The following is a 26,415-nucleotide window of genomic DNA, read 5'->3' on the forward strand; positions in this document are numbered from 1 at the left end:
AGGCTAACTTGTAAAGAATAGAAAAAAAAAGAGATTGAAATAGCCCGCCAAATTTATAAAATTATGAAACAAAAACATGCGTTTTCATAATTAGTTTAAATTATTGTTTTGTTTGTGAATACATTACAAACAAAACAATTGTTTAAATTATATTTAATTACTACCTTTATTATAAGTATTAAACTCAGTCATTCCAATTTGCACTATAATGCTCGAGAATCTACACCGATTTTTTTTAAATTTGGCAAGCGATTTCAATTACAACTTTCATTAGCCAAACTCTATTATCCTTATCAGCCTATTTAACGGCTCGCTACCAGGCCGGACCTTTTTATAGATTGTCTGTCTCTTTTGGGCTAATCCATGGAATAGCTGAATCGATTTTAACGGGACTTTAATTGGTAGATAGACTATTGAGCAATATATAGACTACTTTTTAACCCTGAAAAGTCCATAGTTATTATATTAATAAATATGGGATATAGTATGCACTAAACTTTGAGTCCTCTTTCAACACGAGACAAATGGATGCACAACAAAATATACCTATCCTTGCGATGATAAAACAGATGCGCAGTTCAGCAATCAGCATATTGCCAAGTCAGAGCGCACTCGAAGCTTGGCGTATACTATAGGTACCAGTAGCGAAGGATGGAATTTTGACAAAGGTAAGCCGTCCCAAAGAAAAGGTAATTCATACTGCTTGAAACCACGTAGGTTTCTCATACATTCATACATATATATTCATTACAATAATAAATATGTATGTATGGATTTTTAAAAGGTAACCCAGCGGGAATCGGCCTGTATGGACTCTTCGCCGCTGATAGGTACTTAAGATGGACCACAACCCCTCCTACAAGCCTAGGATGTTGTGAAGATAAACAGTCTATTGTCGACCAATAGCGGCTTCGGCTATATCGAAAATATTGCTTTCTCTTTTTACTCTCATGGCCACGAAAGAGAGAGAAACAAATTTGAGGCATTACAGCTGTTTGTAACTTAAAATTATGATCCATACATATATTGTAAAGAGGTTGTGGTAATCTCATGTAAAGCGCAGTGTTGGTCGACCCCCTACTAGGTGGATCGAGGACATCAAGCGGGTAGCAGGGAGCCACTGGATGCTGGCGGCTCGAGACTGTTGTGCTTGGAGGTCTATGCAAGGCCTATGTCCAGCAGTGGACGTCCAACGGCTGATAATGAATGAATGAATGTAATATCTGGATCTACTAAACCATTTTGGAAATTCATTTACCAATAGAACGCCGTGTTATTTATAAGTGTCATTGGTTATTTTATCCCGGTATTCTCAAAAAATGGGAACTTTTAAAATCACGAGGGGATTGCTACAGCTTGAAAACATCGTTCGCGCGGGCCGGGGGGCGTGTAGCGATGAATGAAATTAGTAATTCTTTTAAGGGCAATTGCATACGTTTTTATAATAAACTGCCATATGAAATTACTTGGCATGTCTCTCAATAAGTTCAAAGTTTTTATTAAACGTAAGCTTATAGAAAAGTCGTATTATAGTGTCAATGATTACGTAAATGACAAAATTGCTTGGAAATGAAATGTATTACATAACAGGCTACTTATATACCTATTGTAAAATGGTGATAAACTAAAAAAGGATAAACCTGGCAGAGTTTGTTGGGGGCTCTTCTCGGACCAAGGCGCGTTTTGGAACCCTCATAACTTTAATTTTAAGTTTTCGAATAATTATTATAACCATTATCTTAAGTTTAATATTATTACCTGACGTTTCGAAAGAGCTAGTAAACTAAGCCTATTTGAAATAAATGAATTTTGACTTTTTGAATGTGAAACCCACGACTGATGCACGTCACTTTCCCACACGCACGATTTCACACCCGCGCAGTCTTTCCCCCTGTCGCCCGCATATCATGGGGGTGTTATCAAAGAACTTGCCAGGCAAAAATAAAAGCAATTGTAATATCAAAATGCCATTTATTATTATTACTTTAAATTATCTTACTATATCAGACAAGTTTTAAAACACATACAGGATTAAAAAAATCATACAACTGTAAATGTACAAGATTCTATAATACAAAGATCAAGGCGAGAAATTTGAATAGTCCCAAGCATTTTCATGGCAGGTCCCATTATGCTAAATGTAGATTTACTCGAGCGTTGTAGGAACATATAAGATTCGGTAGATATTTATTTTTAAAACATTAGTCATATCTTCTAAATACGACCTATATTTTCAATCCCCACTAATTAGTCGGAAAAGAGTGGGTACGACAATATTCCAGCGGATGGGGATCGAACCCACGACCTCTGGATGTTGAGTCCGGCCCCTTTACCGTTGAGCTATTGGGGCTATTATAAACATTTAGATTATATATTATTATACTATCAACTATACTTATAATAAAACTGTAACAGGTCAAATTCAATACAATGAAGATTTTGAAAATTTCAGTTGGAGGGCATTATATGTATAATCGACACTAAAGCCAAAAACTATTTTTTTCTGTCTGTCAGTATTTTTGCTGAATCACACTGAGACTACTAAATGAATTCAAATTAAATTTGGCACGTTTTGAGACCATAATACCAAGAAGGTTATAGGATCTTTATATCACGAAAATTAAAGTGAATGAGAGGTTGAAAGTTTTTATGGAAAGTCGTTAATTTTTTTTTTTTTCATTTGTAAAACTTGGTATGTTATTTTTAATGTTGTTGAGTGGTTTCTTGTATTGGACTAGTAAATGTCGGGGCGGCTTACAGACGGTAAAGTTTACACCGATTTCCACGCGGCCGAAGTCGCGGGCGTCCGCTAGTATTATATAAAACGAGGAATGTCTCTCCTACATACTCTTCTTCTACATATGAGAACTCTCACTGACACCTAACTCCCTGTGATCTCCTGTTGCATGGTGGTCCTGGTGAAGAGTACCATGGTGTGTGGAGTGGTGATGGTGCAGGTGCAACCTCCACCAGCTCGCCGATAGACGCCGAATAGTCCGTGTGAAACATCTCTATGTCGTATTAGTGAAGTTTTTTCAATATAAATCGTTCATGTTTTGATATTTTTGTAAAATGATTAGTGGACATTATTATAAATAAAACACGAAATAAGAGTTTAAAGTTTACATCAATACACGCGAAGTCGCGGGCGTCCACTAGTATTGTTTAAAATGAGGAATGTCTCTACTACATACTCTTATTCTACACATGAGAACTTTCACTGTCACCTAACTCCCAGTGATCCCAGTTGCATGGACCATCTCTATGCCGTCGTCGCCTTTTTTACCCATAAAGGGTAAAATGAGTTGAATTTTTTTTTATATATAAATCATTTATGTTTTGAGTTTTATTTTTGTAAAATGCATGAAATAGGAGTTGAAAGTTTACATAGATTTATTCACAGGCGTCCGATAGTATTGTTTAACGACGAATGTCTCTACTACATACTTTTCTTCTACACATGAGAACTCTCACTGACACCTAACTCCCTGTGATCTCCTGTTGCATGGTGGTCCTGGTGAAGAGTTCCATGGTGAGCGCGCTGAGGAACACCGGTATGGAGTGGTGATGGTGCAGGTGCAGCTCCACCAGCTCGCCGAGAGACGCCGAATAGTCCGTGTGGACCATCTCTATGCCGTCGTCGCAGAGCGTGAACGTTAGGTACTCGTCTGACGACTCCGCGTACATATTTGATATCCTGAAAATAATATCACACTGATATTATTTTATTTAATTATTTAAGCCTCAATAGCTCAACGGTAAGAGCGGTTGGACTCATCACCGAGAGGTGGTGGTTCGATCCCCGCCCCGTTGGTCTATTGTCATACCCACTCCTAGCGCAGTCTTTCCCCGACTAGTTGGACGGTAATGGGAATATTAGTCATATTTTTAGAAAAAAAAAATTATAATACTAGCGGACGCCCGCGACTTCATCCACGTGGAATTCAGTTATTCACAAATCCCGCGAGAATCATGGTTTTTTTCATCGATGAAAGTAGCCTAAGTGTTAATTCAGAATAAAATCTATTTCCATTCCAAATTTCAGCCAAATCGCTTCAGTAGTAGCGGCATTAAAGAGTAACAAACATCCATACAAACTTTCGCGTTTTTAATATTAGTAGGATAAATAAACTTGCGTGATCGAATCAGAAATGAGGAGATCCGCAGACGAACCAAAGTCACTGACATAACTGAAGTATAACTGAAGTGGCAATGGGCAGGCCACATAGTTCTAAGAGCCGATAGACGTTGGGGTCCAAAGGTGCTGGAATGGCGACCCCGCACCGGAAAGCGTAGTGTTGGTCGACCCCCCACTAGGTGGACCGAAGACATCAAGCGTATCTCGTACGTATCGAAGTATCGTACTCAACGAGGCAAGGGGATGCAAAACCACCAACGTCATAACTCCAGGCTGCGTGATTTTACTAACAATTTCTTAGAAGATATTGTGTTTCAGAGTTCATTGAAAAAACAATTAGTTTAATTAGTCTCACCTGTAGTTCTTATGGCCAGTTCTATCTATTTTGTAGCCTAGCAACATGTAACACACGTCTCTGTACTCTTGCGCTGAAGACGTGAACTCTTCCTTCATCCTGCAAACAATAACAATTAAGAATTAAATCAATCCAATTTAATAATACAATTTTTTTTTATTCTTTACAAGTTAGCCCTTGACTACAATCTTATCTGATGGTAAGTGATGATGCAATCTAAGTTGGAAGCGAACTAACTTGTTAGGAGGAGGATGAAAATCCACACCCTTTCGATTTCTACACGACATCGTACCGAAACGCTAAATCGCTTGGCGTTACGTCTTTGTCGCTAGGGTAGTAAAATAACCGCTAAACTATAAAGCAACAAATAACACTCAATGTGCTACCTACTGATAGGTTTCAAAGCGGTGTCAAGTCAATGGCGTGTTAATTTAAACGTTTGCTTGAATGCGCTAATCTCAAGAACAACTGGTCCGATTTGAAAAATTCTTTCAGTTTTAGATAGCCTATTTATCGAGGAAGGCCATAGGCTATATATTATCCCAGTATTCCTACGGGAACGGGAAACACGAGGGTGAAACCGCGCGGCGTCAGCTAGTCATAAAGTCAAGACGCGAGAGACGACTGCGGGTGAGAGGGAGACGCACGCAGGGTGATGACCTGCCGCCGCGCCTTTACGTTACCGCCGATACCTAAAATCTTGTACTGCGCAAACTTACGCACGATGTTCCAAAAGTCATAAAGTTTGCTTGCTATTACTGACTTTAATTTAAATTTTCGACCAATTATTATCACCACTACCTAATAATAATATTACCTGGCGTATCGAAAGTGCTAGTTAACTAAGTCTAATTGAAAAAAAAAAATGTCTTTGATTACCTCTGTAGTTTAATGCGACTATTCTCCAGTTTAGTGCGTAACTGTTGCAACTCTTCAGGGCACGCTCGACTTCCGCCTTCCCTTAGTGCAGCTTTTAGACTTTTTATCTAAAACAAAAGGTTCGATGATTTTTCTAGCAACTCCATCAGAACATGTGAGAGAAGATTTTTAACTATCTGCAGCCGTATTCAACATGTACTGTTTACCAACAAACAAATTAGATATGAAGGTAGAAAACGTCAATGTCCGGTCATTTCATAACTTATTTATTTTAAATCGTGCTGTTTATTTATAAAATGTTATTCATCTAACTATATCTAATTATTCTAAGCTTGTTAATCAATGTTAATTACAATTACTATTATTAGGTGTGAAATGACTAGTGATTTATACCCTCATTTTTAATTTGTTTATTGGTAAACGGTACACATAGAGTAAGGCGAAGTATAAGTGCATGAAAATCAGTGCAGTAGTTCCTGAACAGAGATCTTCTTGTATATCATTTTACGTTATTTCATTACATTTTCAGATACTAGATTTTTACTCTCCTATACTGTAGTATAGATTATCATTAATCTAAACGTCTTTCTATTCTGTTTAGATTATCATTAATTAAGTGTATCCCGAGAGGGGGATTATTTTTGATTAACTCGAATGCGTCAACATCAAGCCGTCAAAATTCTGTTTCACCCCAAAACTATCTAACTAATACTACTAATAAATAGATATCTTTTTTTAAATATAATTCGGAAAATGAGAGTCAACTCGCCAATAAACTGCCTGTAAAGTTTGGCGAGAGAATAGAATAAGATAAAAATTGTTAAATCTTTTCAATAAAATAAATTAAAAAAAAAGATGAGAATCACAGTAGATACTTACTTCTTCTTGAGCCGACTGCAGGTCCACTTCCATTTGTTTCTGTGCCGCCGCCGCGGGGTTGTCCGCCAAGTGAAGTACCTTAATGTGTTCAATATAATACTTCATAATTATCTAATCGTTCTTATCCTCAGACTAATTACATTAAGGACCTGCCTCACTGGACGTTACTTCATGTCAAAGTATATGATCAACGATCTATTGCAATTAAAAAACTGTGAATCGATGTTCCATAGTTGTAATCGTGTTCGTCGATTATTCTGTAAAAATAGTTTAGTTTAAGAATACCTAATTTAAGTTAATTTTCCTCAACAAATGACAGGAAATTCTGTTCGTGAATTTGGGTGCTATACAAGTCCTTGTGTAACTAGTCTGAGTTTTTATCTAATGACAAAATATCGAAAATCTGACATTTGACCTCCCTAGTTAGTAGACGTCCGCTGAGAACAGATTTTGCACAAGGGCCAGATGTGGGAGGTCTAAAACGAACGAAGTCGCAGGTGTCCGCTAGTTCAAGTTTATAAACGAGGTAGTGTTAAAAGTTCCTCGATTACGGATAGTATTTATATCCATTATTTACGTTATTGTGGAAGGGAGGTTTTGTTCGAAGTTGTTGCAACAGTGTTGGTATAAATTAGAGGGTATTTGATGACTTCAACTCGGTCGTTTGTTTGTAGTCGCGTTAGTGATTTTGTGCAATAATGTTTTGTTGTAATCCGCGCGACTAGCAGCTTGACGATGTTTACGCTGCCTAACAAACAACTGAGTTGAAGTCATTAAATACCCTCTTATTTATACCATCACTGTTGCAACAAGTTCGTACAAATACCTCCTTTTTTACAATAATATAAATAATAATTAATAATTAATGTTAATACCACCCGTACTCTAACGAACTCGTAACAAACGGCCAGCGAGGCAGGTCCCTATATAATTCGTCTGAGCTCGTACATTAAATATAATAATAAATAATAAATAAATATAAATAAATACACTTAAACAATACACATCACTATCTAACCCCAAAGTAAGCATACAGAGTAGCTTGTGTTATGGGTGCTAAGATAGTTGATATTATAATATTAATATACAATTATATACTACATATAAATACTTATATAATGTTTAAATACACACAGACACTGGAAAACACCCATGCTCACCACACAAATATTTTCCAGTTGTGGGAATCGAACCCACGGCCGTGGATGCAGAAAGCAGGATCACTACCCATTGCGCCACGCGGCCGTCATTATGCATAAGTTACCTTAGTAGGCGCAGCTAGTTTCTCCAGATGAGCTTCCAGCTGGTCTCTCTGCGTCTTCAACTTGGAAACCTCGCGCTTGGCAGCCTCGGCTTCCTCGCGGTACTTGCTCGCCTCTGCACGAGCGCTGTCCAGAGCTGGTTAGATATAAATTACAATTACACCTAGTCCTTTTTTTTCCTGATTATGTAAGTGCCGTAGGCTCCTTATGGGAGTACGCGGGCTGTGAGTCAGCGCTCTAAGGCCATAACCCACTAAAGCCTTAGCGCCGGTTAGTATGGACATACGCTCAGTCAACTTCGTAGTCAACAGATCTAATTCGTCTAAAGATGATTTTAAAATCCTCTGTTTTCTCTTTCCCAGTACGCGCAGGCCATCATCATCATCATCATCATCATGTCAGCCGATGGACGTCCACTGCAGGACATAGTCCTTTTGTAGGGACTTCCAAACATCACGATACTGAACCATCTGCATCCAGCGAATACCTGCGACTCGCTTGATGTCGTTAGTCCACTTGGTAGGGGGTGGACCAACACTGCGCTTTCTAGTACGAGGTCGCCATTCCAGCACCATAGGGCCCCATTGGCCAACGGCTCTTCGATTCTACGCGCAGGCCATAATAGCATATATTTCTTAACGTAGGTACGAGCTTTTCTGTTATAGGTTTACTTATACACTAATCCTGAATCAAAGTTCTTTGAACCAATTTTTTGTTTGGGCATTTTCCAAACTTGTGTAATATTTCTTGTTAGTCACCCACACGCAATACTTGAGTCCAGACGTCGCCGATGCGACCAATTGTGTACAGCCTTGCATTTACAAGTAGCATTATGCAGTACTAGGTTACCTACTTCGTCGGACTTTGTAAAAGATTTCAGCGGCGTCACCGGGGGGTTTGGGCGAGCGCAGAAGCATCGCCTGATGGGGCCCGAAGGCAGAAGCAGAGTAGATGAGCGGAACGACTCTCTAAGGGCGTCTCCTCTAAGACTCGGACCTCGGCTTAGAGGGCCGTTCGGAATGGGGACCTACAGCCCTGTTACTTTTTTTTGACGGCCTCTGTAGTCTAAGTATAAAGAATAATTTTGTTTATATTTTTATCGGCATAATATGAGTAACTAGCGGACGCCTGCGACTCGTCCGCATGGAATTTAATTTTTCACAAATCCCTTGGGAACAACGGATTTTTCCGGGTTAAAAAGTAGCCTATGTGTTAATCCAGGTTATAATATATCTCAATACCAAATTTCAACTAATTCAGTTCAATAGTCGAGGCGTGAAAGAGTAGCAAACATTCATATCATCAAAATCACCAGTTTTCGCAAATCTCGGGAAACCATGAACTTTTTCGGAATAAAAAGTAACCTATGTGTTAATCCAGAGTAAAATCTATTTCCATTCCAAATCGCTTCTAGCAGCGTCAAAGAGTAACAAACATCCAAACATACATCCAAACATTCATACAAACTTTCGCGTTTATAATACAACAAAGGTCTTGGGTTAACGGGCTCTTAATCTAAAAGTTCCAATGAACATACCGTCTAATGGTTCACTCACATCAATCATTCCCACACTAACCTTTCGCCTGTGACTCTTGATCCTGATTGGCCAGCACATCCCGGTAGCCTTGCAGCGCTTTCTCCAATTGCTCGACTCTAGCTGACAGCAATGCTGTGTTACCCGCTCCAGTGGCCCCGCTCAGTGTGACTGTCAGCTCTTTCTCGTAACTGTCCAGTTGCTGCCTGTAACAATAACCGAAGAATCAAAAACAAAGAAGTTATACTTAACCCTTAAAGGCTGCATTGATTTTATATTCAACAAGACTACAAAGGGTGTAAAAACACCGGGTTGCAAAAATATCTCGAAACCAGTGCTCGCTCAATACTTTTTTCCCCGCGTGTTCTAGGGCTACTGTGGACTTTTTATTCTTTACAATTTAGCCCCTGACTACAATCTCACCTGATGGTATAGTGATGATGCAGTCTAAGACGGAAGCGGGCTAACTTGGAGGATGAAAATCCACACTCCTTTCGGTATGTTTTTGCCGGTAGGGTAGTAACAAGCCACGGCCGAAGCCTCCCACCAGCCAGACCTGAACCAATTAAAAAAACCTCAATCGGTTCAGCCGGGGATCGAACCCAGGACCTCCGTCTTGTTAAGACGCGTATTATGAGTAAGTTGTTTATTCCAGAGCCCAGCTCGCCTATTCACTAATATGGTCTTTATAAACAACCTATTAAAAAAAAACATCAAATAAACTAAGAAATGCCATCTACCTACTGTATAATTTCCTCGAAGGGTTGTCAGTTGGCTACCGATGACATTGTTACATAGAATTTCAATTTCGTATATGTCAAGTAACATAGTCAAAGTTAGTGAATTAGCCTATATTATTAGTCCTCGCTGATAAATGTTTTTAACACATGTTAACAACATTTTGCCAAGATTGCACATCGTCGACCAATAACGGCGGAGTTGAAATATACCATTACTCTTTTGTATCAACACAATGAAGGATGAACGATATTATCTATTGGAATTTTTTTCTTTTCTGCAGGCCTAAGAAGCGACCAAAGACATAATATCTCGTAAAGAGAAATAGACAAAAATCCACCAAAAGCGGAGCATAGCGGACGATAAGATGGGACTGGGACAACTCCGCCGCCATTGGTCGATATATTGTCTATTTCTCATCACGATATATGTCATTGGTCACAAGGCCTAGTATATGTTAACAACATCACATTATCGACCAAGAGCGGCGAAGTTAAAACTCTTTCTCTCTCTTTCGTCCCAACGCAACGAAAGAGAGAGCAATACTTTCAATGGCGCCATTACTGGTCGATTTTGTTTTTTTCTCCTTAAGCTGCTGATTCTTAAGCTGGCGAAGCCTTTGGTGGACGTAACTCACCTATAACTGTCTCGCTCCCTGGTGACCAGTAGCAACCGTTTCTGCAGCCGGTGGATGAGGCTCTCTTGATTCTTTCGCACAATTTGAAGGTCGTTCAGTTTAGCGGTGGCCTTATCTCGCTCGAACTTGAGAGTTGCTACTTCCTAAAGTAGAACAAAACATTAGGATAGTATTTCAAAGTTTACTGCCTCGTTGGCCATAGTTTCCAGTAGCGTGCATAAGGTTTTTAACTAGGGTATGCACAAAAATTGGAAAATTCCTTGTCCAACTATGTATTATGTGGTCCAATATAGGTTTGAATTGAGTCCTTATGATAGGCAATGTAATTTTACATCTATAAAGTGCACGCCACTGGTGGTTTCGGATCACGAGATTCTAGGTTCGAATCCTGGTGTGTAAGATACTGAGTTTCTTTCTTCTAAGAAAATTTTCAGTTATAATTCTCAGTCGTAAGTTGGTGGTATTACGCCCCAGTGCCTCGGAATAACCCGTCAGTTCTGGTCAGTATTATTAATATTTGATAATGGTGGTTACTGGTTAATGTATGTACAGTGCCCACCACTCGAACGGAGACTCGAACTCAGCAGTGAGCCGAATATGGGTTGATATTGATGAATGATGAATAAAATCATGATATTTTACCTCTGTGAGCTGAGCTAGCTGAGCTCCCGCCTGAGAACTGTTCGCGACGGCGGTCAACTGACTGTTGAGAGCTGACTCCAGGGTTGCGGTCAAATTCCTCGCTGACTCTATCCCGTGGTTCCGTGCTGCGGTCTTCCAGTCTTCTAGTGCTGACTCTAGGGTTGCTATTTTTACCTGGCACGCAAAAATATTTGATTATAAATACACAGCATTTATCGGTGAAGGAAAACATCGTGAGGAAACCTGCATACCAGAGAATTACCTTAATTCTCTGCGTGTGTGAAGTCTGCCAATCCGCATTGGGCCAGCGTGGTGGACTATTGGCCTAACCCCTCTCATTCTGAGAGGAGACTCGAGCTCAGCAGTGAGCCACGGTATTGCTTGTAGGGGTTTCGCTTAGTTAAAATGTGTCTTTCTGGTAAGGGGGTGCCGCTACCACACAATACACGAGCGGCAAGGGAAGTAACGAGGAAATTGATCAGGGAAGTTGTGTTTTGCCTCGTATTGTCAAAAAAATATTTAAAAATAAAAATGTTTATGTATTCACTAGCGGACGCCTGCGACTTCGTCCGCGTGGAAATCAATGTAAACTTTGAAGCCCTATTTCACCCTCTTCTCATTTAATTTTCGCAATAAAAAGTATCCTATATACCTTCTCCGTATTATGGTCTTAAACCGTGCAGTAAAGTTTCATTTGAATTTATTCAGTAGTTTCAGCGTGATGCCCAAATAACAAAAAAAAACACGGACAGACAGACAGAAAAAAAACTAAAAAAAATATTTTTGCCTTCATAATCGATTATATAATGCCCCCCAACAAAAATTTTCAAAATATCTTCAATGTACAGAATATATAAAATGAACCGAATTCGTATTATAAGTCAAAATCAAAATTCATTTATTTCAAGTAGGCTCAATTTACAAGCACTTGCGTCAGTTGACTATTTGTAAAGATTCTACCACCGGTTCGGAAGGCAGGTTCTGCTGAGAAGATACCGGCAAGAAACTCAACAGTTGCTCTTTTGAAATGAAAAATTCATACAGTACTATAATTTACAATTGATAACAATTACAATTTCTTATAGTTTTACTTCCTGTGTGAAGGTGGAAGCTGATCAAATGGCCTCCAAGCACTTTTATCGTTAAGGAACTCATCAATAGTGTAGTAACCTCGACTAAGTAAATGTTTTTTAACACATTGCTTAAAGTAAGTATAGATTCTAGATGGCGCTGGCGTTCTTGATGCCACGCTAACGTTTGTTGTTGCAAATGGTATAAGTAAAATCTCAAATTGCGAATAAATGTATAGAATTCGACCAGTTTTATTATAAGTATAGATATAGATATAGATGTCTCCAAAAATATTTTTTTTTTTCAATCTATTAGAACAATAGTAAATGTTTTAAGACCATTAAAAAGTGTCAACTAGCCTATTCTTACTTTGGCGTCATGTAACTCCTGCTGCATGGGTTGTAGGGCCTCAACCTTGGTGGTGAGCAAGTGCACTTGCTCCTCCAGCACTAGCTTGTTACAAGCGATGTCTCGCAGAGACCTCTCCGTGGCCTTCAGTCGGACCACTTCCTTCTCCAACTCCGCCATATTGACGAGGCGTTTTTGGGCGGTCTGAAAGTAGTGAAACTTTTGAATTACACTGTACATAATAAAAATTTTAATAAAAAAAATACAACCGACTTCAAAACCTAAAAACGTACCCAGTAAACTAAAAAGCGAAAAATAACATCATAATATGTTCTACCTGCTTATCAGTATGAAGGCGGTGCTAAGCTAGTGATGCATTAATTCAAGCCATGTGAGAATATCTTACAGATTTAGATTTTGCAGACAGTGTTGTTTCATGTGGCAATGTCAGAAATGGCTTAAATTAAGACAACACTAAATTATATATAACACTAAATGGAAAAGTTTACGAACATACTAGGCACCCATATAATTTTCGAAAGTTCCCCTCAATTTCTCCAGGATTCCATCATCAGATCTTGACATGATCAGATCTTGCAATGGGGCCAAATGGGGACTATACAGTTTCAAACAAAAAAATAATTTTTGAAATCGGTCCAGGCGTCGTCGGAGTAATCGGTGTACTCGGTGTGTGGTGTGTGTAAAAAAAAAAAAAAATACCGACCGAATTGAGAACCTCCTCCTTTTTGAAGTCTGTTAAAAAGTATAGGGAAAACGCTTAACTGTGCTATCTTAACGACACGCACGCCATATTGTCGATAAATAGCGGCGAAATTTAAAATATCGCTCTCTTTCGTTGCAAGAGATAGCGCCTTGCCAGCTGGACTTCCATACTTGGGAACTTGAAAATTTCCGGATTTTCGACAAATTTTTTAACCGACTTAAGAAAAAAGGAGGAGGTTCTCAATTCGACGCGTATGTTCTTTTTTTTAATGATTGTTACCGCATAAGATCGTCATTTCTTAACCAATTTTAAAAATTCTTATTTAAAATTACTGAACCGATTTTATAATTTAGAATTCGGACACTCACAGTCCCGGAATAAATACGACACATTCAAAAACAAAATACAAACACACACTACGCTATAAACGTAAACAGAAACCAGTTGCTATGATCCTTGCATGTTTTCTGACTTCTTCACATCTCACCAAATGAATACTTTTCTCGATTTTAGTCAGCAAATCATCCTTTATACCCTTTTTTCCAAGCATAAGTATCATAGTCTCCTCAGCTTAATGGGACCTCAGCAACGTCACTGGGGGGTTTAGGTAAGCGCAGAAGCATCACTTAATCTGTCTAAGTGCATTGCCTCTGAGACTCGGATCTCGACTTAGAGGACTGCTTTAGTAGGGTGTTTTAGCGAGGGAGTATATGTATAATAAGTATATTAGCAAGTTATAGCTTAGCAAGTTCATTGATGACACTCCTAAGATATGCAGGCGACGGGGGGAAAGACTGCGCGAATGTGAAATCGCGTGCAGGGAAGTGAGGTGCATCAGTCGTGGGTTTTTCATCCATCCCAACACGCCCCCCGGCCCGCGCAGACCATCGGGAGTGTTACGAACTTGCCAAGCTATAACAAACAAAATACCTACCTTAACCTGTTGCTGCCAATCTTTATACGAATCTCTTTCATACTCAATCTCCTTCAATTTGTTAGTCACAGTTTGCAGTTCCAAGGTCTGCTTCTCCACTTGAGTGCGCAGTGTGGTGCACTGTTCAGCTCTGGCCGTCTGCCTTGCGACCTCTTTCTTGAGTATTTCTACTTCTTGTTGTGCTCCTTCTAAGGCCTAAAATTTACCGATTAACTCAGACCAATTATTGTATAGAACCTGCCTCGCTAGACGTTACTTCTCTGCCAAAGTATATGATCAATGATCTAATCTATATATTATATAAAAACGAATCCATATATCCCTAAATATCTATAACTACATATTATAAAAATTAAAAAGAAAATATACTAAATTTAAATTATATCTAAAGGCTCAGGCGTCGTAGAATTCGTCCGAATCGACGATCATAGGTAAAGTGCCCAGAAGGCTGGCAGTATTGCCACGTTGTATGGCAATACTAATTCTTTGGTCTAAGTATAGGCCAGCCTTCTGGTCACGGGAGATGTCGATTAAACGCTTTGCAATTTCTTTGTAAAGAAAGCGTGTACTCGGACCCCACGGTCCTAGTGTTTCGACCGCAAACGGCTCAAATATGTAATCTCCGACGAGATTGCTATATTGCTATATCCCTTGGTCACGCCATTATATTTGATTCTTCTATAATTGGTCTGAGCCCATTAGTGAGTTGCGTTAAGTCGCAACGTCGTAGTGTCGTAGTGTTAGCACAATATTTTAAGTGACATGTCACAGTAAAGCATAGAATTGTTGCAGCAATGTTTCAACAGAGCTTCATTGCTACGGCACAGTGATACCTGTATAACTACAGGTAAAATAATGTGCTTTGAGCTTTAGTTTCTTCATGTAAAGCTAAAGTAATAGTAGTAAGTAGTAAAGAAAACTTTATTTTTCCATGATTAAGACCTTCACTTTTGCTTTATGACGTTACTTTGACTGTTACTTACGATGAAGACACTGGCCGTTAGTAATAGAAGAAAGTAATAGAGAAGTAAGTTTTTTATATTCTTGAGCATGATTACTTTTTAAATTGCTGAGTAAATTCATTACCTGTAATAATTCATCCATATCTTTTTTCATTTCAGACAGCTGATCCTTACTGCTGACATTTGCATCCAACAATTTATCTTTGAGTTCGGCCACTTGCTTCTGCAGCTCATTTCTCTCATTTTCCCATTTGAGTTTGCTCTCTTTGTGCTCTTTAATAGCCTGTAAATAAAATATTATTACACTAGCTCACGCCCCACAGTTTCACTGCGTAGTTCTCCTTCCTGTGAGAGTATGGGGATAAAATATAACTTATGACATTTTACTATTACTTACTATTATTCCACCGTGCCATAGGAGACTAACATTCCAAAGAACCATAGTATAAAAATGAATAAATAGTACAAACTAACAAATGAACTAACTAAAAAGACTGTACGCCATTGGTGCAAGAGGATTGGCAGCAAAATCTCTCTCTCTCTCTTTCTCTCTAACTTACTTAAAGACCTTGATCTCTCTAAAACTGCAGCAAGTTCTATATTAGAACGAATATCCAAAGCTGCACTAATAGGATCTTACCTAATTTGTCTAGGCAGGGAGAACAACACGAGCAGAGAAGGGGAGTGTTCATCGATTGGTATGGAATTCCTTAACCCTACATCAATTGCAGTGGCGTGCACAAGGCCTTACCTAGGGTAGGCTCTATACATACACATTGAAAAAAAACCTCCTCCAATACGTACGTACGTACGTACGAATTATTACGTATTGAATCCTCAAGGTATGCAATGCATTTATGCATCTATAAAGTGCATGCCACTGATCCATTGGTCAGAAGTCCAGCGTTCTGCTCAGAGTTTTTCTCTCTGCCATGTGAAGGACCTGGCACTCACTCGTGGATTGCTTAGATATTTGTCCTAGTAATTAAAAATATGAAACCAAAATAAAATAATACCATATTATAGTCTTCCTTTAGTTCTTGTTCTCTCCTTGTAATGAATTGTACCCTCTCTTTCATGTCAGAGACACTTCTCTCGTCTCTCTTATGCTGTTCCATCAGATGTGCTTTATCATCTTCAAACAATATCTGCATTTCTTTCTGAATTGATTGTTGACGAGTGACTATGGATTCAAGTTTTGCTATCTGTACAAATAATTTATGAAGATGAGTATTATAGATTTATATTATACATAATAATAACTTTGAATATTAAAACATTGCTATCTATTGATCTCCGTTATGGCTTTCATATGTGCCAACTGGACAAGTTTATCTCTCTATAAGAAATTAGAAATGAAGGTAGAAAATGCATGTAATTTCATAACTTGGACCCTGCAGTAGAATACATCATACCCAAATGCTAAATCACTTGGCATACATTTTTGTCGATAGGGTGGTAAGTAGCCACGGCCAAAGTCTCCCACCAGCCAACTGTGTCAGCTGATATTGATGATGATACTTTTAAAATATAGTTACCCTGGCTTTTGCTGCAATTAAATTAATCTTGTTCTGCTTAATTTCCCATGGAGAAATAGGTGTGTGCGTTTCTGAATCAGTCCGAACCCTCTTCACTGGTGTTTCCAAGTCTACCAACCCAAAACTGGACTTTCGCTTTCCTAGAAATAAAAACAAAATTTATGAAAAACATAATTCTTTATGTTTCAATATGAAAAAGCATGGTTTATACTTTATTATATGTATTATGGGTGTTGTAAGCCAGTAGCCCAGCGGATAGGACCTCTGCCTGGGTTCTCTGGGTTCGTATCTGTTGTATAATGAAACCAGAGTTAGGATGACAACTACTTTATTATCGAAGTACCCACAACACCTTCCCCATAAATAAAAGAATAAAAACAAACTTAAAAGGGATTATCTTTCCCCACAAACAAAAAGAAAAAAAAAAATAAGGTGGAATATAATAAAGAACTTAAAATAGGTAAAACAAAAACAGATTACAAATATTTTTGAATATCCGTGTACAACTTTTTAGCCTTTCTCTTTGGCAAAATGTTTGGATTGTTTTCGACCTTCACATTATCAGCACAGTCTGCATTAGGACTGCTACATGCAGCAGTTGTAACGCTCGTGCTTGGACCCGGCTGGGGAAGGGGTTCAGAGCAATCATGGTGATCTTCAGGTTCACATTTTCTTAAATTTCTGCGGTTTCGACGATATATTCTACCAAACCTGTTTTGAACCATATATGAACGCGGAGCAGAGGCTTTCATGATAACCTGACCTCGGGTTTGCTTTTCCTGATCATGAATGATTACTTGATCCCCCACGTCTAATTCCGGCAACAACTTACAATGTTGATCATAATATTGTTTACTTTTTATCTGTCTATTTACCAATTTATCGTATTCACATTTACTAACCGGTTTTGGTTCTAATAGACCCGGATGGACAGGTAACCTACAATTTAATCTACGACCCATTAACAGTTGTGCGGGAGAACTCAAGTTGCTATCGCGTGGCGTGTTCCTATAACTTAGAAGATTTAAGTAGAAGTCACTATTACTATTAATTGATTTAATTAGTAGCCTTTTCACCGTTTGCACAGCACGCTCACTTTTCCCATTTGATTGGGGATAATTGGGCGATGAAGTCACGTGATCAAAACCCCATTCTATTGAAAACTTTTTGAAATCACGTGAGGTAAAATTCGTGGCGTTGTCACTAAATAAAATTTCTGGAATTCCATAACGTGAAAAATTTTCTTTCATTGCAGTGATAACCGACTTTGACGTTATATTTTTTAAATAATTAACTTCAACAAAGCCAGAGTAATAATCAACCAAAATTAAATAATATTGCTTTCTATATTCAAATATATCAGCCCCGATTTTATTCCACGGTAGCCGAGGAATCTGTATCGGAATCAAAGGTTCTTTAGTTTGCATATTTGAGTTCTCCTGACAGACTGCACATCGCTTAACATACAGTTCGATATCTTTTGTAATTCCAGGCCAAAATAATACCTCGCGTGCGCGCTTCTTGCAACGATCTATTCCGAGATGGCCGTCGTGTACAATATTTAACATTTGAGATCTTAAGGAACGTGGAATTAAAATCAATTTATTCTTAAAAATAATCCCGTCTACTACAATTAACTCATCTTGTAAAGACCAGTAGGGCTTTAATATATCGGAAATATCGCATTTACGTTTGGGCCATCCTTTTATTATATATTCACATAATTGATTAAGATCTTTGTCTTTTGAAGTTTCACTTCTCACTAGATTTAACTTATTGGCCGACATCTGAACATTGTCCATTAATAAACTTACTTCGTACATTAACTTTTTATCTAGTTCACTTTCATACGAATCGGGAAGCGGCGCACGCGACAATGTATCAGCAATATACATATATTTACCGGGTACATATTTAATAATTAAATCATAGCCTTGCAATCGAAGTAACATTCGCTGCAAACGCATGGGGTTAGAAGCTAAAGCTTTCTTAAAAATACTCTCTAACGGTTTATGATCCGTTTCTACGATTACAGACTTTTTACCATATATGTATTGATGATACTTTTCACAGGCGTATACAATAGCAAATAGCTCCTTTTCAATCTGGGCGTATCTAGTCTGTGTGTCCGTGAGTGTCCGCGAAGCGTACTCCACTGGCCGTCCGTCCTGCAGCAGCACAGCGCCGAGCGCCACGCTGCTGGCGTCGACCGACAACACCACCGGTCGCGACACGTCATACAAAGCTAACACCGGCGCACGACTTACCAATTCCTTCAATTTAGAAATTGCCTTATTGTGAATATCATCCCAATACCACGTCGATTCTTTTCTAAGCAATCGAGTAAGATGAACGGTATAAGTTGAGTAATTAGGAATAAATTTCGAGAGATAATTAGTAGCCCCCAAAAATCTCTCTAATGACTTTTTATCATTAGGTACAGGCATATTTATTATAGCCTTAACCTTTTCCGCATCAGGTTTCATGCCACTTTTGTTAAATACATGGCCTAAGTAAACTACTTCACTAACACAAATTTTACACTTATCCTTATTAAATTTCAAATTAATTTCTTCTGCCCTATTTAATAAAGCCGTCAGCCGTTGATCGTGCTCATTTTTAGTTTTTCCCCAACAAATTATATCATCGATAAATAAATCGACCCCTTCTAAATCTTCTAATAATTGTTTTAAAGTCGAGTGAAATACCTCGGGCGCACAGTTCAATCCAAAGGGTAGTCTTAAAAATTGATAACGGCCGCCTAACGGAGAGCTAAAAGTACACAAATCCGCACTTTTATCGTCTAATTGAATAGCCCAGAATCCTGAATTAGCGTCTAAAACAGAAAAATATTGAGCGCCATGAAGTTTAGTCGCTATCTCATTAATAGTAGGTAATTGAAAATGCGCGCGTTGAATAGCACAATTAAGTGGACGCGGATCAAGACATAGCCGTATACCACCGTTTTTCTTAGCCGCTATGACCAAAGAATTTACCCACTGAGTGGGATGAGTAACCTTTCTTATGACGCCCGCTTCCAGCATTCTATTTAGTTCACCCAGTAACTTGTCTCGAAGACTCAGAGGTATCTTACGCGGCGCGCTCACTACCGGACTCACAGACTTGTCAATAACAATACTATACGTACCGGGAAGGCAGCCTATGCCGCGAAACAAGTGATCGTACTTTGATAAGTTAATATCGTACACACGCTTAACTAGACCTAGTTCGATACATGCTTGCCTTCCTAGTACACTTTGACAGCTGATACTTGCAATTGCAAACTTCAATGTATATAATATATTTTTATACGACCATTTTAAATCACATATTCCTTTTATAGGAATTATATTTCCACTGTATGATTGAAGTTTAATTTTACTCTTATCGTTTATTAAACTGACATCGTATCCGAGTAACAAAAACCTTTCTAAAGATATAACATTTATATCAGCCCCGGTATCGAGCTTAAATTTTTCAACGCCACACTCACCGCGTAGTGTTTCATACCAGTCCTCCGCATAGGTACCTTGCGGCGCCTTCGCAATAATAGATACAAAAAACGACTCGCCACCGTCACTATCAGAATCTTTATCGTAATTTTCCGCGCACACATCATACACTTTTTTAGATTTATTTGAGCACATTCGTGCAAAATGAGGCCCACGACAAATGTAGCACTTTACACCAGCAGCAAAACACTGTGAACGCAATTCACAAAACTGCCCACAATTAGGGCATGGCGTCGCCGGCGCCGATGCACTAGGACGAGGCTCGAACCGACGGCCGACCGCGGCGTTACCTCCACGACGAGACGCGGGCGCACGACTTTCACAGCTGTTCGCGTTCCATCGCCGGCCGACTGCGCCGCGGTCCCTGCCGCGCGCTTGCACCGCGTCGATGGACGCTCGCCCAGATCTTCCCACGTCAGACTCCAACTGACGCGAACAATCCATTGATATTTCATCGGCCTGACAAATTTTTATCGCCTTTTCTAATGTTAACTCATCCGAGCGAAGTAGACGATCTCGAACTACGGTATTTCTTATACCACACACAATTCTATCTCTTAATAGTTCCTCTTCCAGTGACGAAAATCCACAATTTTTGCTTAAAATTTTTAATGCCGTGACGTACTGGTTTATAGATTCGCCTTCCGTTTGGTTTCTAGTAAAAAAATTATATCTGGCTAAGGTAATATTAGGTTTTACGCCAAAATAGCTGTCGAACTTTTTCAACAGAACTGCAACGTCATCGCGTTCCGTCTCCTCTTCGAATGTAAAAGTTTGATACACGTCGAATCCATCCGGCCCAATTAAATTAATCAATAAACTGGCCTGCACTGCTGGATCTTCTTTGTGAACGCCGGCAGCTTTGATAAATAACTGAAATTGTGTTTTCCACTTCTTCCAAGCATCGGCCCGGCCGACGGGGCTGCCATCCATACTGAGCTCCGGCGGTGGTCTTGCATGTTCCATTGTTACACACACTACTCACGACTACACACGGTACTCAATTATCGATTAAATTGATAATATAATAGTTTTTGCACACTAATAATGAATTAAAATCCCACCGCTGCCACCATGTTGTATAATGAAACCAGAGTTAGGATGACAACTACTTTATTATCGAAGTACCCACAACAATCCGGTGCATACTCCACCAACTTTTCAGTTGTGTGCATTTTAAGAAATTAAATATCACATGTCTATAACGGTGGAGAAAAACATCATGAGAAAACCTGCATACCAGAGAATTTTCTTAATTCTCTGTGTGTGTGAAGTCTGTCAATCCGCATTGACCAGTGTGGTGGACTATTGGCCTAACCACTCTCATTCTGAGAAGAGGAGACTTGAGCTCAGCAGTGAGCCGAATATGGGTTGAAAACGACGAACAATGGTTGTTGTTGTTATGGAGGGGGTAAAACACATCCCAGTCAAGAAACTGCTGCTGTACCTGGTGGCAACCAGTATTGGAGGGGAAATCTAGTCAGTGGCGATCACAATAGATCGGAAACGGTCAATGTGAATCAGGGACCTCGTGAAGACCTGCAGAGCCACTACATCAAGAAGAAGATGGTTGTTTTGGTGGAGTGATAGTGATAAAGAGGGTACCCTCTTTCAGTACTTCAAACTTGGGCGTTACAGTTAAAGCTAGTTGGGGTGATTTGGCTTGTTAGGTGTTAATAACAAAAAAATTCACTGTATAAGTTGTGTTGCAGATGTTCGAGTAACAATAGCTTCCGGCTACCAATGAGTATATTTTACCTTCATTTATTGATTGGTTACTATCAGAAAAATTCAATTTTGTGGACGCCGACAGCTTATCCTTTGGAGGGTCAGTGTTTATAACACGCCTGAACGGCTCTAACACATCGTTGAAAAGCGACATATCGCCCTCGTTAGCCATTTTTTACACAAAACATATACTAGCCAACACACACAATGTAAAAAAATAATAATAAAATGGTTAAAATAATTAATATAAAAGCAATATTTGATTTTTGAAAACCTAAACTGAAATCGAAATTACATCCACGAAAATTCATTCGGCATTCCTTTTTTTTAAAACCACAGATACAAAATGTGCGATATAAAACCTGGCTTTACGGCCCTGAGTTCTAGACCATAGAGTACGTGTAAGGCTCGGATAAATTATTAAGGGACTCGACTCACTACTAGAGTGTTGAGCAAGTACGTCTCACCTTTACCTTTTTCATACTCTAGTAGTACTAATTTATTTCCGCAACCAAACATGCTTAATCTCTGTCCAAAAGTCTTAGTTTGTACTGAAGTTTCGGCCCCCTGAGTAAATATGTTCCTTGTTTATTTTGGTTTGGTTTAGTTTCATTCACGTTTGATTTGATACTATAAATTAATTTACTCTTTGGATAGTACCTATTAATTAATGTACTCTAGTCTATAATCTGTGAAGTGTGATGTGATTTCTGTTCTGGTGTTATTTTGTTTTGGATTTGTATTTGTAAGATATATTGAACTAAAAAATATTGAAATTGTTATTCCAAGATATTATCTAATTACTTTAATGATAACTAGACGCTTTTAAAATGGAAATGAATATTTCACAAAGTGATTATTTTACGAATTATGAAGATTTGGAGGTATACAGTTTACTTTGTATTAATCTTGATTGCCTTGATGTGTATTAAATTTTTGTTGATCTTCCTATAAATGTTTATTTTCAGATTCATAGGCTTATGTTAGAAGACGATCCTAGAACGGATTCTTACCGACGGGCCATTTTAGAAAATACAAGTTACTTCAAAGGCAAAGTGGTAATGGATGTTGGTTGCGGTACTGGTATACTCTCGATATTTTGTGCACAGGCTGGCGCCAAAAAAGTATATGCAATCGAAGCTAGTAACTTGTCAAATTTAGCTACTAATATAGTAAAAGAGAATAACTTTGAAGAGGTTATAGAGGTAACTTTTATTAATTTTTCTTAGGCATGTATTTAATTAACTACAGGAAAGTGGAGTAAGAAACTGATGCAATGGTATAGGTGTAAAGGAGAATAGACAACAATTTTTTTTCTGTCTTTCCTTTGTCTATCGGAGATCAGACTCTGGAACAAAATTTAATCAAATGACTGCTTAGAATGTCGTTTTGAGCTGTGCACGTCCACTGATGTAGCGTCCCTCTAGAAATGAGTATATATTACTATACTATGTTGGGCAGTTCTGTCCTTTTCATACAGAATTTGCAGTGTCTGATGTCTGACATCTAACAACAAGAACAAAAAGGCAACAATGGGTGGACAAAAATAGTCTGTTTGTGCACGAGTCTCCTCTTAAAATGAGACGGGACCTTGGACCACCCTTGGACTCCCGTCCAATGCGGATTGGCAGACTTCACACACAGAGAAATAAGAAAATTTTAAAGATTTCCTTGCAATGTTTTTCTTCACTGTTGGAAACATGATATTTAGTTACTTAAAATGCACATAGTTGAAAAGTTAGAGGTGCATGCCCCTACCCGGATTTACGGATACTGGGCTATCAGATCTCTACTGTGTTTTATAGAAGCTTGAAATGAAAGAATTTAAAATTAAATATAATTAATCCTTACAGGTAATACACAGTAAAGTGGAAGATGTAAAATTACCCAATGATATGAAGGTTGATGCTATTGTATCTGAATGGATGGGCTTTTACCTACTCCATGAAGGGATGTTAGATTCTGTGCTGGTGGCTAGAGACAGATTTCTTAAAGAAGGCGGTGAAATGTTTCCAGAGAGTGCAGTCATTTATGTAGCTCCATGTAGGTGAGATTTTTATATGTAGCTAGCTCATAGGCGATAGACGTCCACTGCAGGACATAGGCCTTTTACAGGGTCTTCCAAACATCACAATATTGAGATACACGATACATGAGTAATACTGAGATACATGAGATCCACAGAAGAACTAAAGTCACCAACATAGCTCAAAGTGTCTTGAAGCTGGGATGGGCACATAGTTCGAAAAGCCGATGGCTGTTGGGGTCCCAAGGTGCATCAATGGTGACCCCGCACTAGAAAGTGCAGTATTGGTAGACCCCCCACCAGCTGGACTGACAACATCAAGCAAGCCACAGGTATTTGCTGGATGCAGATGGCTCAGGATCGCGATGTTTGAAAGTCCCTACAAAAGGCACATGTCCTGCAGTGGACGTCCATCGGCTGACATGATGATGATGATGATGAGGCATTATTATCATTTCACCACAGTGACAGTTTTACAGTTTGTTCAAAGTAAATTCTTTCTTTATTTTTGTCATGAGTTTTCAGAATATGATCTGCACTCCACTGCTCATAGCTGACCTGGCAAACTTTACTAAATAAGTTTCTTTCATACAAAAATACTAAAATCATTAATAAATACATTGTTTTACCCGCTAGCTTAGAAGATAAAAATCCCCAGGCGATAATCAAACCCAGGACCTCTCTGTTCTAAACTGTGCACTGTGTGCGCTGAAGAGGTAATTTAAAAATATAAAAATTATTTCAGTGTTCCACAACTGTATAATAAATGGACCAACTTCCATGGTGTGGCATTATCAACATTTGCCAAACAGCTTCGAGCCAGCAAAAGCAGTAAACCTGAAATAATGCAAATCTCACCAGAGGATCTGCTCGGTGCTGAGGTGGCTATGGCATGGATCAATTTGAGGGAAGACACAGTGAATGATTTAAATTCATATAGTATTCAACATGTGGTAGGTATGTAATAATAATAATAATATTATAAAGCTGAAGAGTTTGTTTGTTTGTTTGATTGAACGCGCTAATCTCAGGAACTACTGGTTCGATTTCAAAAATTCTTTCAGTGTTAGATAGCCCATTTATCGAGGAAGGCTATAGGCTATATATTATCCCCGTATTTCTACGGGAACGGGAACCACGCGGGTGAAACCGCGCGGCGTCAGCTAGTGTAATAATAATAAGAGCCTTTATTCAGAATTTGCCTGATTGTCTTTTAAGATAAAGGCCTCCTCCAAGCTTTTCCTCAATTCTTGATCCCTTGCAGATTTTGCCTCCTGTCCTATTTCAAGCTATTTGAAATGCTTCCCCATGATATGGGTATCAATAACATGTTTTTTAGTTTAAACTATTCATGTTGTGTATTGATATGTTACAACAGGTTCAAGTAAAATGGGACAATATCAAGGTCTCTGCGTATGGTTCGAGTGCAATTTTCCCCAACTGTCGAGTGAGAGTCGCATAATTCTAAGCACAGGACCAGAGGCAAAGTTGACACATTGGAAGCAAACAGTTATACTTCTACCAGAGGAGCAAAATGTGGAGGAACAAGAACCTATTGCTTTTCAACTGGATATGAATAGAGATGTAAATAGTCCTAGAAGGTATGGTTTTTTTATTAATTAGGTAAATTGGACTATAGACAATTAACTTCAAGCTGTAGAGAACCCGCACACGACAATAATATAGACCATTAACTTCAAGCTATAGAGTACCTGCACACTGTGCATATATAAAATATGCTGTGCAAGAATTTTTATTTTGCCTCCAAAATCCAATTAATAGTTATTTTTAAGTTTTGCTATTGAATACAATATTTTAAATTACTTTTATTATTACTATTGACTAGCGGACTCAGTCAAGCTTTGGCTTTAAAGGCTTTAGGCCCCCCCTAAAGCCTTTAAAGCCAAAGCTTGACTGACTGAGTTGACTTGACTGAGGGGGGGGGGGGGGGGCGAATTTGAAAAAAAAAAAAAGATGCACGGCTTTTTTTAGTCACAAATAGATACAAACTTCCACCCACCAATTAATAAAATAAAGAAAGAAAGACACAAAAAGTAGCCTATGTCACTCTATATCCTTTTAACTATCTCCACTTAAAAAATCACGTCAATTCGTCGCTCCGTTTTGAAGTGAAAGACAAACAAACTGACAGACACACACTTTTACATTATAATATTAGTATGGATTTAAATAATCAAAAATATTGTTTCAGATACAATCTAGAGCTGACCCTGTTAGATCCAGAGGAAGTGGATCATCCAATCCCTTGCACATGTGACATGACCAAATGCATACTTATGAAGACTGTCATGCTGCAGCATGCATTGAATCAAAACAATATCATTGAAGATGAAATCATTGAAGATGATGAATAAAAAAAACTATTAATTTTTAAAATATATATTTGTTACAAAATATTGCATTTGTTTTTATACTGTGATCATTTTAAGAGAGTATGGATACAAATAAAAATGTACAAGACTTTTTAGTTTGCTTTGTTATTTTTT

General features: G+C 38.5%; 2 protein-coding genes across 3 annotated transcripts; one reads left to right on the forward strand and one right to left on the reverse strand.

Annotated features, from left to right (window-relative positions):
• Positions 1-1,951: 1,951 nt before the first annotated feature.
• On the reverse strand, positions 1,952-22,210 carry LOC112057983 (mitotic spindle assembly checkpoint protein MAD1). Of its 2 annotated transcripts, none has more exons than XM_024098613.2 (14): positions 21,913-22,210; positions 16,643-16,782; positions 16,121-16,309; positions 15,229-15,387; positions 14,143-14,337; positions 12,506-12,688; positions 11,066-11,239; positions 10,424-10,566; positions 9,091-9,254; positions 7,516-7,649; positions 6,252-6,329; positions 5,373-5,479; positions 4,494-4,592; positions 1,952-3,697 (listed from the first exon to the last, which is right to left on the reverse strand). In XM_024098613.2, the coding sequence occupies exons 1-14, from the start codon at positions 22,052-22,054 to the stop codon at positions 3,481-3,483; spliced, it is 2,124 nt and encodes a 707-aa protein (XP_023954381.2). In that variant the 5' UTR covers positions 22,055-22,210; the 3' UTR covers positions 1,952-3,480. The 2 variants fall into 2 exon arrangements, with proteins under 2 accessions (XP_023954381.2, XP_052743583.1); XM_052887623.1 differs by lacking the exon at positions 21,913-22,210 and adding an exon at positions 20,136-21,245.
• A 391-nt stretch (positions 22,211-22,601) lies between these two features.
• On the forward strand, positions 22,602-26,392 carry LOC112057987 (uncharacterized). Its single transcript, XM_024098620.2, has 6 exons — positions 22,602-22,766; positions 22,851-23,087; positions 23,736-23,929; positions 24,654-24,865; positions 25,287-25,509; positions 26,121-26,392. The coding sequence occupies exons 1-6, from the start codon at positions 22,713-22,715 to the stop codon at positions 26,281-26,283; spliced, it is 1,083 nt and encodes a 360-aa protein (XP_023954388.2). The 5' UTR covers positions 22,602-22,712; the 3' UTR covers positions 26,284-26,392.
• Positions 26,393-26,415: the final 23 nt, after the last annotated feature.

This window comes from Bicyclus anynana, chromosome 20 (genome assembly GCF_947172395.1).
Source record: "Bicyclus anynana chromosome 20, ilBicAnyn1.1, whole genome shotgun sequence".
NCBI lineage: Eukaryota > Metazoa > Arthropoda > Insecta > Lepidoptera > Nymphalidae > Bicyclus > Bicyclus anynana.

Bases quoted from the DNA above. Each gene is read 5' to 3' on its own strand.
- LOC112057983 (XM_052887623.1), bottom strand. From the start codon at position 21,120: ATGGAACATGCAAGACCACCGCCGGAGCTCAGTATGGATGGCAGCCCC. The intron at 15,388-16,120 runs GTATTATTTTAT...TTTTATTTACAG, and splicing joins TAAAGGAAGACTATAATATG to GCTATTAAAGAGCACAAAGA. The intron at 4,593-5,372 runs GTAATCAAAGAC...TATTGTTTGCAG, and splicing joins AGTCGCATTAAACTACAGAG to GATGAAGGAAGAGTTCACGT.
- LOC112057987 (XM_024098620.2), top strand. From the start codon at position 22,713: ATGGAAATGAATATTTCACAAAGTGATTATTTTACGAATTATGAAGAT. The intron at 22,767-22,850 runs GTATACAGTTTA...GTTTATTTTCAG, and splicing joins CGAATTATGAAGATTTGGAG to ATTCATAGGCTTATGTTAGA. The intron at 23,088-23,735 runs GTAACTTTTATT...TAATCCTTACAG, and splicing joins ACTTTGAAGAGGTTATAGAG to GTAATACACAGTAAAGTGGA.